This window comes from Telmatherina bonti, assembly GCF_933228915.1.
Source record: "Telmatherina bonti genome assembly, chromosome: 7".
Taxonomy (NCBI): Eukaryota; Metazoa; Chordata; class Actinopteri; order Atheriniformes; family Telmatherinidae; genus Telmatherina; species Telmatherina bonti.
In genome coordinates this window covers 7,199,236-7,218,630 of record NC_136625.1, presented here as the reverse complement: position 1 = coordinate 7,218,630, position 19,395 = coordinate 7,199,236, and the positions used below count along the sequence as shown (strand labels likewise).

Sequence of the window (19,395 nt, the reverse complement as noted above, 5' to 3'; positions counted from 1 at the left end):
AGGTGGGACTGCCATTGGGAGGTGGGACTATAACTAGGAGGTGGGACTGTAACTAGGAGGTGGGACTGCCACTGGGAGGTGGGACTACAACTTGGAGGTGGGACTGTAACTTGGAGGTGGGACTGCCATTGGGAGGTGGGACTATAACTAGGAGGTGGGACTGCCACTGGGAGGTGGGACTACAACTTGGAGGTGGGACTGTAACTTGGAGGTGGGACTGCCATTGGGAGGTGGGACTGTAACTAGGAGGTGGGACTGCCACTTGGAGGTGGGACTGCCACTGGGAGGTGGGACTGTAACTAGGAGGTGGGATTGCCACTTGGAGGTGGGACTGCCACTGGGAGGTGGGACTGCCACTGGGAGGTGGGACTGTAACTAGGAGGTGGGACTGCCACTTGGAGGTGGGACTGCCACTTGGAGGTGGGACTGCCATTGGGAGGTGGGACTGTAACTAGGAGGTGGGACTGTAACTAGGAGGTGGGACTGCCACTTGGAGGTGGGACTGCCATTGGGAGGTGGGACTGCCATTGGGAGGTGGGACTGTAACTAGGAGGTGGGACTGCCATTGGGAGGTGGGACTGTAACTAGGAGGTGGGACTGTAACTAGGAGGTGGGACTGCCACTGCGTGAGGACCGAGCCTCTTAGTGGGGAGGGGGATGAGCATTATAAAAGCTACCTGCTTTCACATCAGTCTCCAAAAGGCTCTCATAACACCAACAAAAGTTGCTTGATTTGTCGCTTTTTAACAAAAGAACAGGCAACGTGCAAGCTGCATGGTGGTGTAATGGTTAGCACTCTGTAGCCTCACGGCAAGAAGGTTGCTGGTTCAATCCTCGACTAGAGGCTCGAACAGTGGCCTTTCTGTGTGGAGTTTGCATGTTCTCCCCGTGTAAGTGTGGGTTCCCCCCAGGTACTCCGGCTTCCTCCCACTGTCCAAAGACATGCTGGTTAGGTTAACTGGTTACTGTAAACTGACCCTAGGAGTGAGTGTGTGTGTTAGTTTGTGTCTGTGCTGGCCCTGTCCAGGGTGTACCCTGCCTCTTGCCCAATGGCAGCTGGGATAGACTCCAGCTTCCCTAGGACTCTTAATCGGACTAAGCGGTTCAGATAATGAATGAATGACTAATGGGTATTGAAAACTAGCTAAATATTGTAAATTCCTTTTGTATGTTGTGTCACAGTTTGTAGAACTTTGTGCTTTACAAATAAAGCTGCAATGACTCCTGCATGGATGTAAAGATGTCTAGTAAAGAGAAGATTTGGAGTGCAGTGGCTCATTCTGAAGCATCTATGATAAAAATGGATGGAAGAGTCCAACAGAACATCAGGCTTTTTAAGCCTTTACAGGCGAAACTGTAAAGGGGAACACCAGATCAATTAAATTAAATTCAGCTTTATTTATGTAGCGCTAATTAACAACTAAGTCATCTCAGGGTACTTCACAGACAAATCAGTTTGAGCCATTATGATCTAATCATTGTCTTGTTCATGATAAATAATAACCATAATAATCTCCTGAGCTACACAGGCATGTTCAGGATACACGTATGAAGTCATACGTTCTTTTGTCTTGTTCTTCTGATGCACATACAGGTCAACCAGTTCACTTACTGACACTGAGCTGATTCAGTGTGAGGAAAGCTGGCTGACAGTGTTGTAGTGACCTGTGTGATAACGATGCCAAAGGCTGAACACTGATGTGAGAGATCCTGCCTGTCTCATCAGCAACCAGCCTGTTTGTTGCAAAACATGACCATGTAGTGAAGACAGAATCAGAATCATGTAGGTGAAAGCATCCACCTACGATCACCGCGGTCGGAGCAGGTTGGACACAGATTTTTCCTTCAGTCTTGAAAATTTGCTCCACAGCTGCTCTGCTGGATGTAGATCTGGTGACTGTGAAGGCTGTTGGAGGACAGTGAAGTCATTGTCATGGTGGAGATGATGTGAGCTTTGTGACATGGTGCATCATCCTACTGGAAGTTTCCATCAGAAGATGCTTCACTGTGCTCAGAAAGGGATGGACATGGTCAGCAGCAGGACTCAGGCTGTGGAGGTTAAACCATGTCACGTTGGGACTAAGGGGACCAAAGTGGGACAAGAAACCACACCACTAACAGCATCAGCCCGAAGCGTTGATCCTGACAGCAGGATGGATCCATGTTGTCATGATGTTTCCAGCAGATTCTGATCCTACCATGTGAATGTGGAGCTGAACTGGAGACTCATCAGTGTGAAAATCCCAGAAAACACTCATTCAAAGTCACTTCAATCCTCCTTCTTCCTCATCCTGATGCTCAGTTTGACCTTCAGCAAGTCGTCTTCATCGTGTCCACATGCTGCCATCTGATTGGCTGGTTAGAAAAATGCGGTGAGTTTATCAGTATTTTTATGTGGTGGCATTTAAAGAGTGTGTGCGTCTTACAGATACAGTTATAAACATTTGAAATGTACAGACAGAAAACATTAGTTTCCTTCTTTTTCCCCTCTGAGGTCTGACATCCAAACCGCAGAAAGGTCACACCACAAACCAACCGATCGGGACGACGACTGGCCAGCAAGTCCTTTCCTTTCAGGTAAAAATGACTGTTACAGGTTTCTGCAGGCTTATAAGAGGCCAACATAACCACTCCTGTCTGCTTCTCCAAACTGTGTTTATACTTACTCCACTGCAGGTTTTACACTGACTGTTAATGAAAGTCATTTAATCCCACTTCAAAGAGGAGCCACACCACCCCCTTCACCAGGAGCACATGGGTGTTTCATATTCTGGAACCTCCCGCCTCGTCGACTCACGTGTTCCATGTGAGATGTAACACATGGCCTCGGCCTTGGTTCCAGTATCTCTGTGTGTGAAGGACAGAAACCTGATCAACGTAAAAACCACTGAATTAAACGGAAATCTCTCTGGTTTACATGAGAAAAAGCCCCCCCCCCCCCCCCCCCCCCCCCCCCCCCCCAACCGTGTGTGTTACCCCCTATAAACAGTGAACACATCACATTAAGCTGAAACACCTTCACGATTAAGTAATGTAACTAAACATAAATCCTAAAAATGTGCTAAATGCAGCTGCAGTAATCACAACATGACCAGCTTTAGTTTAAGCCCTTGTTCAGATCCACTTTGCTTTACGGTCGTGGCATGTGGTCATTCCTGCATTAGAGTAATTACACCAATATTTTTTCTTCTTTTTTTATAGAAAAAAATCTAATCTGTTTTATATTTGCTGATTCTGTCAGGCAGAAGCGCTGCTGGCGGCTGGATGCTGTACGCTGGCTGCTGGTCACTGGTCACTCATTTGACTTTAACACGCTTGGCAAGCCATCTGTGTTGCCAAAGCCTTTAATCACCCTTAAGTCCATTGGATGGAGCAGCAAAGGTCCTTAAGAGCTTAAAAAGCAGAAACGGCACACTTTCACCTACATTTACGCATCAGTTCAGCCAGATATTTTTAGATAATTACCCACAGTGGGAGGTTTGCGTCCCAGTGTTGATTTTAGTTGCGCTAATTAGAACCCGTTTGTCTTCTTCACATGACAAAATGATGCAGTTCAGATCTATTTAATCTGCTTTCACATTTAGCACGAGTGGCTAAAACACAGCGATCAACGCATTTTATTCCACAGATAAGATTACAGAAAAGGCTGATCAACATATAGAGTCGCTTGGCAGGTCCAATATCAAAATAATAAAGTGCACAATAATGACAAGAACAATAAGAAAGAAAGAAAATGGTTAGATTACTGCTGATTAACCAGGATCAGGATCTAAACTGAGATGTTAAGGTGCATCAAAAAACTTGCAAAATGTCGACCAACGTGCATCACATGGAGTCACAAGTTTGTTAAAATGCATAGTTAGTGTGTCCACTAGAGGGCAGTGTGGAGTTCAGAGTTCGTGTCCACATTTTCACACTGGTTGGTTGCTGTAATGCTCCATATAAAGTTCTTTACAACCATCCAAAAACACCAGAAGAAGAAGAATAAAACCAAAGAAGATTTTTGCTGCTTTTCTTAACTTCTGCGTCTTCTTTAGGTGCTTTTTGTTAGGCGGTTTCTCCGTCGTCTTCCTCTTCTTCTCTGGTTTGTTGCTTTTGCTGGTTGTGTGTCAGCTAAATGACTCAACAACGCCCCCTGCCATTTCCGCTGGTACTGCTCTATTTTCAGGGTCAAGTGACTGATAGCTAAGCTGCTTGAAAGTAGACCAAATTACTCACGTAACCAACGCAGGAGACTGAAAAAACTGTCAGTTTGCCAGCGTATTCACCTTCCGCATAGAGCATAAATGGGCCTTTAGCTAACACTAGCCATCACTGAAGCGCTGAAGCCCTTCTTCATCTTCATCTTCATTTTCAGCCGCTTATCAGGGGTCTGGTTGCGGGGGCAGTAGCCGAAGCAGGGAAGCCCAGACTTCCCTCTCCCCAGACACATTTGCCAACTCTGCGGGGGGGATCCCGAGGCGTTCCCAGCCCAGCCGAGAGATATAATCCCTCCAGCGTGTCCTGGGTCTTCCCCGGGGTCTCCTCCCAGAGGGACGTGCCTGGAACACCTCACCAGGGAGGTCCAGGAGGCATCCTGACCAGATGCCCGAGCCACCTCAACTGGTTCCTCTCGATGCGGAGGAGCAGCGGTGGTGAGGCGACCCTCCCTGAGCTGTCACCTTATCGTGGTGGAGGGGTTTGTTTGTCCCAAAGATCCTAGCAGCTATGTTGTTGGGGGCTTTATGCCCCTGGTAGGGTCACCCATGGCAAACAGGTGTCTAGGGGAGGGACCAGATCAAGTATGGCTCATCGACCTCTGTGATGACGACAAACAAGGGCATAAATGTTCCCTTGCCCGGACGCGGGTTACCAGGCCCCCCCTCTGGAGCCAGGCCTGGGGGTGGGGCATGAGAGCGACCATCTGGTGAACGGGCCTTTACCCATGGGGCCCAGTCGGGCTCAGCCCAAAAAGGGTTACATGGGCCCCACCTCCTGTGGGCTCACTATCTGCGTGAGGAGGCGTAGGGGTCGGGTGCAGTGTGGGCTGGGCGGCAGCAAGGGGTGGGGACCGTGTCCGATCCACAGCTGCAGAAACTGTTAGAAAGACTAATTAATTTAAATATATTTTATCACCAAATCATTTTATTGATCAAATTTCCAAATTTTCATTTTTTTATTCTGTAAATTTTCCCTCTATCCACTGCAGTAAAATCTCATTTTAGTAGATTGTGTGGAAAAGATGGACTCTAGCTTTGTTCTAGCATGAACCTGATATTATTCAGTGATGTCTTTCTGGCATCATGTATGTGCAGTTTCACATACATGTTATATGTTAAAGGGGATTTATTAAATACAAATCCAACCATCACAGGGTGACGACTTAAATGAGCCACTTGTTACAGGAAAAACTGGCCCCAGCATGAAAACGGTTAAGAAGCCCTGCTCTACATGTCACTTAATGACTTGTTGAAGAGATAAGTGCTTCGTATTGATAACAGTTCACCTGTGATGGAATAATCCAACCTTGCTGGAGGTTTTCATGTATTAATTACCTCCAGGCCCACAATGCTGTGTAGTAAATCTGAGCCTGTTACTATAAGGGTGATAATGATGGATTAATCTCATTTTGAAGCAGATGAGAAAAGACATTAGTCAATCACCAGCGTCGTTCATCCCGAGTGCGCTGACTGTGAATGAAAACACTCTGTGCAGCTCGGTGGAAAACAAGTCAGCCTCCAGGAAATTAACAGAAGTGTTCTACTTTCCTTATTGGATTAATTCCTGTAATCTTCCCACGTCCACTGCTTCCAACGGCAGGGTTTCAGTACCGAAGCCTGCAGGAACTTTTTCCTCTGCGGGGCGCTGACTGAACTCCTGATACCCCAAAAACAAAAAGTAGGAAAGTTGAGTGCTTCAGAAAAGCAAAGAAAAAGATGAATAAGTTGTTCTAATACAATAAAATCTAATACAAACCCATGTGCAGACTGGTCCATGTGGGTAAATGTTGAATGTAAACATCAGTTATAACTTTAAAGTGCAGAATAATGAGTCACGAAAAGAAAAAGATGAGAGTATTGTTGATATAGGACCAGAAGGAGCAGCTGGTGGTCCGGGGTCTTAACTGACATGTTGCATTAAATAACAAAGTGCATCAATAGAAACTGCTTATTTTACTGCACATTTCCAGTTCTACTGAAGTTTAATTAGAACTAATCCCAGCGTAGAAGCAGCATGGCTTCTTTAATATAACTGCTTCGGTATGGACAGAAGACTGAGGAAACAATCTTAAAAAGTTCTTTATTTCTGGACATGTGGAAACGTGTGAATCATAGACTGTGTCTTAAAGATGGGCGGAGCCTCCATAATGTCACCGTAGGCTGCTGAAAAGCTAAAGACAACCAGGAACCTCTGGTGGTTAAAAGTGAAACCATTGTGAAGTACCAAAACCTGCAGTTCCCCTCTCATCCACTAGGGGCGCCATAACAGAGCAAAGTCCCATAGAGTCCCATGTTAAAAAGGTAGTACGGCTTTTCTGAGCTTTTTTCCCTTATTTTTAGTCCAAAAACTCTGAAATTTGCTTTTGTTCGTTCCATATCGCGCCATCTTTACTGGAAATGAACTGGTCACGAATCCTATGTCACATTCTGGGACACGTAAATATGAAAAAGTGTTTCCATTTCACTTTTTCAAAATGTTTCTAAATGGAAACGTCTGAAAAACCTACCTCATGAGAGCGTAAAAACATTTTAGCAATATTTTACACTTTTTTTTTAAAAATGTAGGTGTTTCCATTAAGCTTTTTTTTTTTTACTGTAATATTTAGTTTTTGTGAAATTCTCGGTGTAATGGAAACACAGCTACTGACAATGGCAATAAAAAACGGTTTCTGATTCTGATGGAGATGGTTTTCACTTTCCTGTTGTGTAAATGTATTTTTCTTTCCAACTATACAAACAAAACAATTTAGATTATGCCTGGGAATGGGGTGTAAACAGGGCCACAAACTGTACAGATATGTGCAGATTAAAAAAGAGATTGTTGTGGCCCCAGCGGTGTAGTCCAGGGTATACGCTGGTATGTGTAGTATACCCACTTCTTTTTCAGTCAGCATAGGCTGTACCCATTTCTAAAACCACTGTGATGCTGCTTTTACGATTACAAACGTCCCTACACATGTATCTACGTCACCCAGCAGCTAAGCTAGGGCTACCTATGCTACACTGGTTGAGTTAGCTATCAGCTGCATTAACTTTAGCCTGGACATAGACATAATGAAGAGATATGTCGCCTATACATGTCTATGAGCCTGTCTGTCACTAGTCTGTGCGCCAGTTTAGTCATTTCACAACTGAAACCGAAGAGAAATAATTATGTGACAATGAAGACATCTACTGATGCTTTTCTAAGGTAAACTAAACAAAGTAGTCTTGCATGTCACCTTTTCTGAAATAGTGTTTTTCTGGGCTACTTTTTCTGTGTTTTTTTTTTTAAAGGGCAAAAATTTGAAAGTAAACCCACTTCTTGAGGGACCACCACACCACTGGTGCCACCCCAATAAAAATTTCCTAGCTCCGCCACTGCTCTGCAGCTGAAGACATATTTTTCTAATGTATTAACTCAAAACTAAGGGGAAAAAAGATGGTCTGTTATTCTACTCTATTTAAAGTTACGCTTTTTATCTCCATCTGTGTTTGTCAGATGTTAAAACCTTCGTACCTCAGTGGGGACTTTCACAGCAAACTTTCCTCCCTAAAGACATGAACATAAAACAACAACAAAAAAATGTAATGCTTGATGAATTCACAGAAACCTTTACAGGTAAATCTCACCGATAAGTTAAGTGTCTTATCGCAGTGGAGCGCGCGGCGCACCTTGCCGCACGCGGCTATAATTAGCGGCAGATTCTCACATTGCGCAGGCGGCATATGCTGAACCGGAGCGGGGGGAGGGTTTTTGGGATTTGCCGCAGCACACACTTCCGTGTTGTTTGTCACCGTAAAGCAGGAAGCACTGTAGTAATGTGTAGGAGTTGATGTAACCTGCTGCTGTTTGGCCACAGGTATGTGCACGCACGCGGCTCCTTCACGCGTCTCCGCCGCCCGTTCACCGCCCGGTCCGCTGGACTTTAGACGCCAGCTGGTCGCCTAAAGCCTCCGGACAGGTCGGGGCTGTTGCGGGGTTGTGGCTTTGGTGTGACGGCGGACAGGTTCCAGCTCGTCTTGTCACTCAAAGCGACCCCTGATTGTTGCGTTTTGACGGTGCGAACAGGTGATCTGGTGTTGCAGAGCCCGGAGTCAGGTGAGGCGGAGCGGCAGGAGAAGCTACATGGAGGCTAACTAACGCACGGAGGGACTGCGGCACATTACCACCACAATGCCAGCCGGTAAGATGCGTGACAGTGCGTGACAGTGACCGTGGACGTGTGCGTTGACATGCTGAATGTCAAACATGAATGTTGAGTGTGGGTGGTGCGTTTTTTTTTTTGTGGTTTTTTTTTTTTTTTTGCTAATTATAACAACGACACAAGGGATGGAAGTTAAAAAAAAGTGCAGTGGTGCGTTCAATGTCACTGCTCCAGTGTTGGATTTTAAAGGTGTCACCTGCAGTCTTGTTGTTGATCCATGTGATGTGATCATTCACGTGCCGTGACATGAAAAATATACTTTTAATTGATCTTATTAATATAGTTTTTAAAGCTAAATCAAAATGTTTCTTTCATTTACTTCATTTCCTCTTTTGTTGCTTCATGATGGAAAGGAAATGATTCAACATCCTCATGACCTGTGGTGCCCTTTTGTCTCAGTAAATAAACCCTGGTTGAGAGAATAAACAGCTAATTTAATGTCACATGCCAGTTTGTTTTGCCACTATATTTTATTTCTGCTGGCTCTGAGCGTGTATTTTCACTGTATGGACCTTGAACTCATCACAAACCAAATCGCATATAAATAAACATTAAAACACAAACTTATGATTTGTAATACTGGCTCATAAACACAATTCTGCGTGGATTTATAAGTGTTAATTGTTCCAAATCATTGTAAACCAAAAGTGACTGAATTTTATTTATAAACCAGCATTAAATATGTTATTCATCGCAATTTAAACACTTTAATTGTTACTCAGCTCTAATAAATAAGGTTGAGTGTGTTTACCCTATTAATGCCAGAGAAATGGTAATAATAATAAGAACCGTAGAACCGAAAAAGATGGGTTGTTTTTTTTTTTTGTTTTTTTTTTTATCATAACACTGAATAAAAGTAGAGCTGAGAAGGAAAAGTAATTGAAAATAAGAAATGATAAAAGTAAAGGAATGATATTAACTGTATTACTGTGAAAATTAGCTTTAGTATATCTAATATTTTGATAAGTAGAAAACAGGGCTGGGAGATTAATTGAAAATTAATCTAAACATTCAGAATCAATAATCGATGCAACCTTGATCATGGAAATTATATAAATTGTTTGTCAAATTCGATTGAAAATTTTATTGATTAAAGTTTGAAATATTAAAATGGTTTTACTTTTCACTTATCTGCTCTGATTATTTAGGTAAAACAGCTAAAAAAAATTAAATGATACCAAAATTATTGGTTATTAATTATAATTGAGTAACCTGTTCATATGACCTGCTCTGAATATTTTCTCCGAGAAATTCGCTCGGGAATATTTTCATGGATTCAGTGTTGAGTCAACGGGAACGTTCTCACCTGTGACGAAATTCCAACCAGCGATTTTCACGAGTTTCATATTTTAGAACTGAGGTAGATTTTATTAAATATTAGCATCTGATTGATACACAAACGACCAATCAGACGGCATGACCAGAGCAGGTTCCAAGCGACACATGTTGTTGGGACTTTAAAACTTTATATCACTATGGCCGCATCTCCTATCGGCTTGTTTTTCTCCTCGAGCTGTTAACTGTTAGCTGCTAGCTTTTAGCTGTTAGCTGTTAGCTGCTAGCTGTTAGCTGTTAGCTTTTAGCTGTTAGTTGCTAGTTGTTAGTGGCTAACTATAAGCTGTTAACTGTTAACTGTTAGCTGCTAGCTGTTAGCGGCTAACTGTTAGCTGTTAATTGTTAGCTGATAGCTTTTAGCTGTTAGCTGCTAGCTGTTAGCCGCTGAAGCAGATGGTCATATTTTCCGTTCCTCATCAGGATCCAGCTTCAGATCCTGGACTCAACGGAACCAGACGAACCCAGAATCTCGAGCATTTCTCTCTTTGCCCCATCAGCGTGAATAATTTTCTACGTTGTGTGTTCGCGTTGGTGGGAGAGTGAACGGGTCTCGGTGCTGATGTTTCTGACGTTAGCCTGGTTTAACCTTGAACTTGCACCTTGTGGAGTGTTGTTGGAATGAAGCAGCGATTCAGGCTTCAGGTTGCCGCCGTGTCTCTTGCTATTTTTGGCAGCTGGACTTTAGGTTCCCTCACCTTCCCTCTCCTCCAGCAGCTGCTCTGCCAGGTGACCAGCTGCTACTCGGCTTTCCTGCTGAAACCCCTCGTTTCTGCTGAGAAATGGAGCTGGAGAAGACTCCAGACGGGGTGTTTGTGCGTTGGAGCCGAGGCTGGAGGTGTTTTACGCTGCTGGTGTGTCTGGATGCTGCTGCAGCTCCAAGGCGTCCCTGCAGGCCCCCAGTCTGCCCTGTAATTACTCCCAGTGGTAAATAGCTGATTCCATTAGCGGTAATGTAACGCCTTCAGCATCGATCCCTAATGAACCAAAGAGGCAGAATGCAGCAACCTGTATGAATGGGTGTAGGAGCATGCTGATGCGGACACGGCAGGCCCGGTGGTCCGACAGGACGGACTTACAGGGACTACGATGGGCTGGACGTGTCCAAGCTTAGCCGGGGACAGTCTGGTCGTCTTCAGCAGTAAACTATTTGTTTTTGTCTGAGTAACTAAAACAACATTTTCACCAGGTAAAACAATTAAATTCCTCTGTTGTTGTTTTTGTGGAACTCCTAAAACCTGAGCCTTTAAAACTCCAAGTGATTTTTGCTGTTATGGGTCCATTACGGCTGCACGCAGAGGCTGAAGTCTTTTCCTCCCTGTCAGCGTCCAGACGGGCCGTTTCCCCGCAGCGGACGGGCCGTTTCCCCGCAGCGGACGTGCCGTTTCCCCGCAGCGGACGGGCCGTTTCCCCGCAGCGGACGGGCCGTTTCCCCGCAGCGGACGGGCCGTTTCCCCGCAGCGGACGGGCCGTTTCCCCGCAGCGGACGGGCCGTTTCCCCGCAGCGGACGGGCCGTTTCCCCGCAGCGGACGTGCCGTTTCCCCACAGCGGACGTGCCGTTTCCCCGCAGCGGACGTGCCGTTTCCCCGCAGCGGACGGGCCGTTTCCCCGCAGCGGACGGGCCGTTTCCCCGCAGCGGACGTGCCGTTTCCCCGCAGCGGACGGGCCGTTTCCCCGCAGCGGACGGGACGTTTCCAGTCTCAGCTGTCAGACTGAGGCTAAAATGATGTAAAATGATCAACAGATCAGCAGCGATCGAGCCTTTTCTGCACATCTTTCTGATACACGTCGACTTTCAGGAGAAACATCACTGGAAACAGCAACTATTTACATATTTAAACGTTTTCCTTATTTCTGGTTATTTGTCCTGCTTTCCTCGCTAAACCAACTCCGACTCGGCTGCATCGGAAACGTCTTCTTGGCTTTATTCCAGCCATCGAGGACCATCGTTTCTCTGATCATATGTTGGACACCCTCGTCAATTTAAGCTCTCTGATTGTCAGAAAGCGGCTTCATCATCATTTCTGAGGTCTCTCAGCAGCAGAGCAGTGATGTTGATCTTTTATATGATGAAAATGTGATAAATAATGGTGTTCTCATGCATCGTTGTGGATTTACCATGTAGGGTTAAACAAGTAGCTTCATCAGAATATCTTTAAACCCTTTAGTCCGTAAACTTTTCCCACTTGGAAAGTGCTAACAAGAACAGCAGGGGCGGGTCTGGGAAATCTTGGACGCGGGGGCCATGCAGGGGCACAAAGGGTGGCACATATAAACGAGACTATAAAAAAAAAAACAGATAAACGGAGGGAAAGATGTAGATTTTTGGAAGTAGTTAAATTAAAGCAGATTTAAAAAGTAATAAGGGGAAGTCTGTAAACGCAAACTACTAATGGAGTTTAAAAAAAAAAAAACATTTACTTACGATGACTGAGAAAAACTTTTAACCAAATTAAAAGTTTTGTCCTTTTGCACAAATGACTGTTTCCACAGTTGCTGCATCAGCTTGTTTTATGACTTCATCCAGAAATGTGAACTCTGGACAAACAGATCAGATTCAGATCAGATGTTTTAGTTTTGTTTTGTTTTGTTTTTTTTTTGTTTTTGTTTCTGGTACCAAAATTTATCCACAATATTAATAAAAAACAACCAATTTATCTTGTTTTCAGTATTCATTTACCCCCTGATGACTTGTATAAAAGAACAAAGAATTCCGAAAATAAAAAGATTAAGTTGATATTTATTCGGGCTGTTCATTCAACAACTCATGATTCAATTTAATTCCGAGTTTTGGGGAGACTATTCGATTCTGAATCAATTCTTGATTCAAACAGAATTTCGATTCAAAATCATAAAACTTAATTAACAAAAGGTGCTAATTTTACAAGTAACTTCATTCCTCTGCAAGATAGAAAGGAGAAATTATTCGGGTTGATTTTGATTTAAAATGCGACATGAACAAAACTTTTTTTGCTCGTCATTTTTCTTAATTTCAATGAGAAAAAAACAACACAGTAACCAGACCATCATTCTGCTGCTATAATGCCCAGGAAGACAAGTAAAAAGATCAATGAAAACCATAAAAATGACAAAAAATGTTATTTTTATTTATTTGAAAAAAAAATTTTTTAACAAAAATTTTAAAATTGTGAAGAAAAATAATTCTGATTTTCATTTTTTTTCTATTCGATTCCCCACCCCTAGAATTTGTATTTCAGGATAAAAGCGTCTCCAATTGTTTGTAGAAATTCTTCTGAATGAAAGAAAAATTAAGAAAAATAAAAAAAAAAGAAGAAACTATTAACATTATTTAAAATTATATAATATTAATCTAATATTATATAATATTAAAATAATTTCAAATTAAAAACTTATGTGGATATTTTGCAGCTAATAATGTGATGAGAGAGACATCAGCACCAAGTCAGAATTTTTATCACTTGTTTTTAGTTGTTTTATTAACCAGCATTCAGTTAAAGAGACAGTATTCAGGGAATGATGGTTTTTCGGGGAATGTGTGTGGGTGTGTGTGGGTGGGTGTGGGGGGGTTCTTTGCTCTATGTCCGTGTGTGTGTGTGTGTGTGTGTGTGTGTGTGTGTGTGTGTGTGTGTGGAAAGAGCTTGTGTCTATTATTTTTAAATGGCTTTTTATCTACGGCTTGTTTTAATTCTTATGACTTGATTTTATCCAGTAAAGCACTTTGTGTTGCCCGTGGCATGAAAAGTGCTCAAGAAATAAAGTTTGATTTGATTTGAGAGTGTCTTTAAAGGTCCGCTGTGTAACAATCAGCGCCATCTAGTGGTAGAGATGTGGATAGCACAGCTGTGAATGTATGGTGGCCTTCAGTGGACAAATTTCTTCACTAACTCCTTCAGTTTTAACCGTTTAGTGTTTCACAAGGTTTTAACTTTACTAATACGGCTTGAAGGTTGAAGTGGCTCCATTGTCCTTCACTTGAGTCTGAATATTGATCACTGCTGCATCAGAAATGTTTAGGGATCATGGTGTTAAGTGTGTGTGTGTGTGTGTGTGTCAGGTTTAACTAACGTGTAGTGTTCATTTGCTGCGATGCGGGTCAGGAGTTTGAGGTGGACCGACTGCTGTTTATAACTCACACTAGTGTGTGTGTGTGTGTGTGTGTGTGTGTGTGTGTGTGTGTGTGTGGTTAATTTCTGAGCTCTCACTCCTGGGTCTGGTGTTTCTGCAGGCTCTCATTATCCTAAAGTGTTAACCACCTCCATTAAGCCATTATGTAGGACAAACTGCGTGGCTTCCTCTGCTGCGGCGCTAACAGACTGAACGGGCAGAGAGGAGACAAATGGCTGCATGGATGGAGGTTTTCCAGCTGGGAGACGCTTCTCTTCCCTTCTCTGTTGCTGTGCGGAAACGTCGTGTACTTCCAGAGACTAATCTGCTTCCAGGAAAAGCTCTTCGTGCCAAAAATATCCGAGAAGTGATGAAATAGATTTCAGGATGATGTGTTGTGAAGCATGTTCTACATGTTAGACATGAAGCCAGATAGAAATGCCTCACATAGATCACAGAACACCGTCTGAGCCTGCTGGGATGATTGACAGCTGTAGGATTCCCTCTGGAGGACGATGGGAATGATGTCATAACCCTTCCCGCTTGCTCGGCCAATAACGTGTTCACACCAGATGTGTTAAGAGCGCCGGGTTTACATGTAAACGGGAGGCGCGTCAAGCTTTCTCGCGGCGCGTTTTCAGCGTTTGGAAAATCGACAAAGTTTTATAAGGTTGATGCGCGGAACACGCCGCAAACGCCAGAGATGGAAAATCTGAACTTCTGCTGAACTTTTGCCGCTTGACGTGAAGCGTCAACCAATCAGAGCGATCCGCACGCAGCTCCTGGAGTAACTGGTGAAACTCACCCAACTCAGAACGCCGACGATTTATCTGGTGAACCCAGACACGGGGCTGACACGCCCAACGGCGACGTTCTCTAGCGTTATTTAAATAAAACCACGCCGCTCCCTACCGCATCCGCCATCATTCAGACCGACAGAAGGAAAGCTCCGCCCCCCCCGTTTTTTTATATATAAATATATAATATAATAAATATGTTCATTGTGTCTTTTTCATCGTCTTTTGCATATATATTCATGAAACAAAAACAAATTAATTTACAGTTTTTCTTTGGAACTTTTTACTGCTGAAGATCAGGGCTGCGTTCCACCAACACGACTCGATCATCTTTGCATATTTTACTTTGTCCGCGTATCGATTAGTCTGGGGAACGAACAGCGATGATCTCTTCGCTGAAGAATCGCGGAAACGTTGGTCTTCAGACACATCATGTCTTCTAAATGTGGTCCTGCAGGTTCACCAGCAGGAACTGAGTTCCTGTATTTTCAGTGTGCTGAGGGTTAAAAGATCAATGAAAACAATTAAATGAACAATAATTTTATAATGGATTATTTTTATTTATTTGAAAAAAAAGAATTTTTTTTAATTATTTTTTTTTATTTCATTTCAAACAAAAAAAAATCGTTTTTAAAATCATGAAGCAAAAAAAATTGGATTTTCCCACCTCTAGTACTCGGTATCGGCGGATACCTGAACGCCAGGTATCGCTACCGAACAGAGGAAATGTGATCGGAACGTCCGTAGATGGACGATAAACGTAAAAACGATCAACTTATTGATCATTTATGTTTGTGTTGGATGTGGTTCAACTGGGAATGTGGTTGGTTTAACTGGGAATGTGGTTTAACTGGGAATGTGGTTGGTTTAACTGGGAATGTGGTTGGTTTAACTGGGAATGCGGTTGGTTTAACTGGGAATGCGGTTGGTTTAACTGGGAATGTGGTTTAACTGGGAATGTGGTTTAACTGGGAATGTGGTTGGTTTAACTGGGAATGTGGTTTAACTGGGAATGTGGTTTAACTGGGAATGCGGTTGGTTTAACTGGGAATGCGGTTGGTTTAACTGGGAATGTGGTTTAACTGGGAATGTGGTTGGTTTAACTGGGAATGCGGTTTAACTGGGAATGTGGTTGGTTTAACTGGGAATGTGGTTTAACTGGGAATGTGGTTGGTTTAACTGGAAATGTGGTTCAACTGGGAATGTGGTTTAACTGGGAATGCGGTTGGTTTAACTGGGATGTGGTTGGTTTAACTGGGAATGTGGTTTAACTGGGAATGCGGTTTAACTGGGAATGTGGTTTGTTTAACTGGAAATGTGGTTCAACTGGGAATGTGGTTTAACTGGGAATGCGGTTGGTTTAACTGTGAATGCGGTTGGTTTAACTGGGATGTGGTTGGTTTAACTGGGAATGTGGTTTAACTGGGAATGCGGTTGGTTTAACTGGGAATGTGGTTTAACTGGGAATGCAGTTGGTTTAACTGGGAATGCGGTTGGTTTAACTGGGAATGCGGTTGGTTTAACTGGGATGTGGTTGGTTTAACTGGTAATGTGGTTTAACTGGGATGGTGGTTGGTTTAACTGGGAATGTGGTTTAACTGGGAATGTGGTTTAACTGGGAATGCAGTTGGTTTAACTGGGAATGCGGTTGGTTTAACTGGGAATGCGGTTGGTTTAACTGGGAATGCGGTTGGTTTAACTGGGAATGTGGTTTAACTGGGATGTGGTTGGTTTAACTGGGAATGTGGTTTAACTGGGATGGTGGTTGGTTTAACTGGGATGGTGGTTGGTTTAACTGGGAATGTGGTTGGTTTAACTGGGAATGCGGTTGGTTTAACTGGGAATGTGGTTGGTTTAACTGGGAATGCGGTTGGTTTAACTGGAAATGCGGTTGGTTTAACTGGGAATGCGGTTTAACTGGGAATGCGGTTGGTTTAACTGGGAATGCGGTTTAACTGGGAATGTGGTTGGTTTAACTGGGAATGTGGTTGGTTTAACTGGGAATGTGGTTGGTTTAACTGGAAATGTGGTTCAACTGGGAATGTGGTTTAACTGGGAATGCGGTTGGTTTAACTGGGAATGCGGTTGGTTTAACTGGGAATGCGGTTGGTTTAACTGGAAATGCGGTTTAACTGGATGCTAACCTGCAGCAGAGGGACGCTCTGCGTTCAGAGCCTGAACGTTGTTCCAGGTGGGGAGTCCAGTGGGACGGGAGTATTTCCAGCGCAGCTGGAATCACAGTCGAGCCACCACAGTGCGTCGGTGCTGATGCTCAGCTGGCTAATCGTACAGGCAGAGCCGCTTCCCGCGCTCTCAGGACGCCCCCCCCCCCCCCCCCCCCCCCCCCCCCCCCGCCTCCGTTGTTGCCAGTGATTTGTATTCACAGTGAAAGACGGTTTGCTCTGCAAAGAAGGATTTTGGCCTAAATATAACTTCAAAGGAGTCGCGGCTGCCTCTGTTTCCTCCGCCGGTCGCATCTTTGCAGACTGGGAGGCTTTTATCTTCCTGCGCTTGTTGTGTGACGCTTCGCTCGCTGCTTTTCAGCTCTTTCGGGAGGATTTTCCTCTTCTTTTCTTTCTTTCTTTCTCCTGGCCTGTTTTTGTAGTCAGACGTTGCTCGGCCCGTTTCAACATCAGACGTGGAGCTGCAGCCGTGTAACAGGACAACGCCAAAACAAAAACACGCTGGCTTCAGTGTTTTTCTGTCGGGTAGAAAAAACCGCTCAAACGTAGATTAACCTCAGAGTATTGGTATGCAAAACCAGGTTTTCCTGAATCAAAGCAAGAGAAATGGAGGGGAGGACTTTGATGTGGCAACATGAAACATGTTGGCTTAAATTAAGACTTTGTGGCATCATTTCTGTGGATTTTTCAGTCCGTAATGTGTCACTCAGATTCAGACATCACAGGAAATGGAAAATATCCACATTAACAGAGAAAAGTTGCATTTAAAGTTTTTAAACAAGCATAAAGCTGGAAAGTTTTACAGCAGCTGAGTCAGAGCTGGTTCAGTCAGGACAGCAGGTCGCAGAAATAACCAGGAATCAGGATGAACACTGTGTGTGTTTCAGACCTGAGATAATGATGTGCAGATGAGAAAAGACTCGGTCATTGCTGATCTGTGTGTTATTTCTACAAACGTCTGGTCGCTCGTCATGCTGCTTCATCTGTTCATATTTTACATCATTTTAGCCCCAGAATCTGCTTTCTGAGTTCACAGCTTCAGAAACTTTGATCAGTAACTTCCATTCGGTGGCGTCGATGCCATGCAGGAGCATGATGTCATACTTCGTCTACTTCGGGAGATGAAGTATGACATCAGCAGTGAACACCGATCCTCTCCAACTACAGTGGTGCTCATGGATAATTATTCGGGATGTGAGAAAAAATCTATCCGCATAAAAATTGTTTGTTTTTTTGTTTGACTTTTTGTTTCACTTTTCAGTTGTTTTTTTTGTTTTTTTTTATTTAGTCAAAAATTGATTTTTTTCCCTCATATTTTAAACATTTCCATGTTTAGATGCTCGATGCAAAATGAGTTACAGCTTCTCTCCAGCAGGGGGCGACATGTTTCTCTGTCTAGTAACATGACGTTATGTCCGATTTAGAAAACTCGTGTTTTACTTTTTAAAAACAATTTTTTTTTTTTTTTTGTTTTTGTCAAAAATTAAAATTTTTTTTCCTAATATTCTAAACGTTACTATGTTTAAAATATCAGATGCAGAAGAAGTTACAGCTTCTCTCCAGCAGGGGGCGACATGACGTTATATCCGATTTAGAAAACACGTAAACAGTAGACGGAGAATGATGGGCAACTTGCAGAAATGTGCAGAACTGTGGACACATTTAGGATGTTTTGCTTTGAAGGGAAAAGCAGAGCTGGACGTGTGGAAAGCTGTAAACTCTGTAAAGCACATGCGGCGTACTGCAGTAACACGACTAACGTTACCGCCCACCTAGCAGGACGCCATCCTGCAGAGCTGACAGCCAAACGTAGCGCAGCAGGAAGACAACAGAAACTCAAACCAGATCTTCTATATGCAGTTCAAGCTTCTGGAAGAAGAGTAGAAGTTCACACAGCTGCTTCAGACATATTACTGCTGAATAAATCTGAAGTTGATGGTTTTATTTGGGAGATCTGACTCGTGATGAAGTCTGTAAACTTGGTCATCATGCAGCTTTTTCACTGGTCTGCTGTGTAAAAAGCAAAATAAAAATCTGCAGTTTTGAGGAATTGCAGTTTAGATCGAATCAACACCAAAAGATCGAATCGAGAGGAAAGACTGTCGTCCGAACCCTTATGATTATATTATACCTTTATGGGAACATCTCTGTCTGTAATCCAGTTTAAATCATACTGAAAAACTCCATTCCTCCGGCTCTGGACTGCTGCATTTGGTCTGGACTATATCTTAGTTTTAGACTAATTCTGTTTATGAATGTATGTTTTCATTCTTTTTTATTTATTTCCTGCAGACTTTCTGTTTGTCCGATGTTGCTGTGGAGCGTCTTGGTCAACCAGGTGTTGTTTTAAGTCTGCTACTTTAATTCGGTTTGATTTAATCCGTTTCCTTCCACCACATCTCCATCTACCTGATACAAAACCCGTCTTCATGCGCTGTAGAACGTCTCTTTTCATAAGAACAGCTGCTTATTTCTGCTGCACGGCTGGCTGTGGCTTCTCAAGTTGTTGCCGGTGACTATATCTAAGCTAAGCTAACGGCGGCTATCTCTCTCGTTTGTTAGACAAGGTCGCGAATCTGCAGTTTCATTTCGTGCTTGTGGTGTTCTCAC

General features: G+C 43.5%; 1 protein-coding gene across 1 annotated transcript in view; it reads left to right on the top strand.

Moving 5' to 3' along the window:
* The first annotated feature begins 8,003 nt into the window (after nucleotides 1–8,003).
* The window catches only part of efr3a (EFR3 homolog A), a 136,323-nt gene continuing 124,931 nt past the window's right edge, over nucleotides 8,004–19,395 (top strand). The window contains exons 1-2 of the mRNA XM_079243250.1: nucleotides 8,004–8,041; nucleotides 8,251–8,365. Of these exons, the coding sequence (XP_079099376.1) occupies nucleotides 8,356–8,365 (10 nt within the window). The 5' untranslated portion in view covers nucleotides 8,004–8,041; nucleotides 8,251–8,355. The remainder of the gene's footprint in view (nucleotides 8,042–8,250; nucleotides 8,366–19,395) is intronic.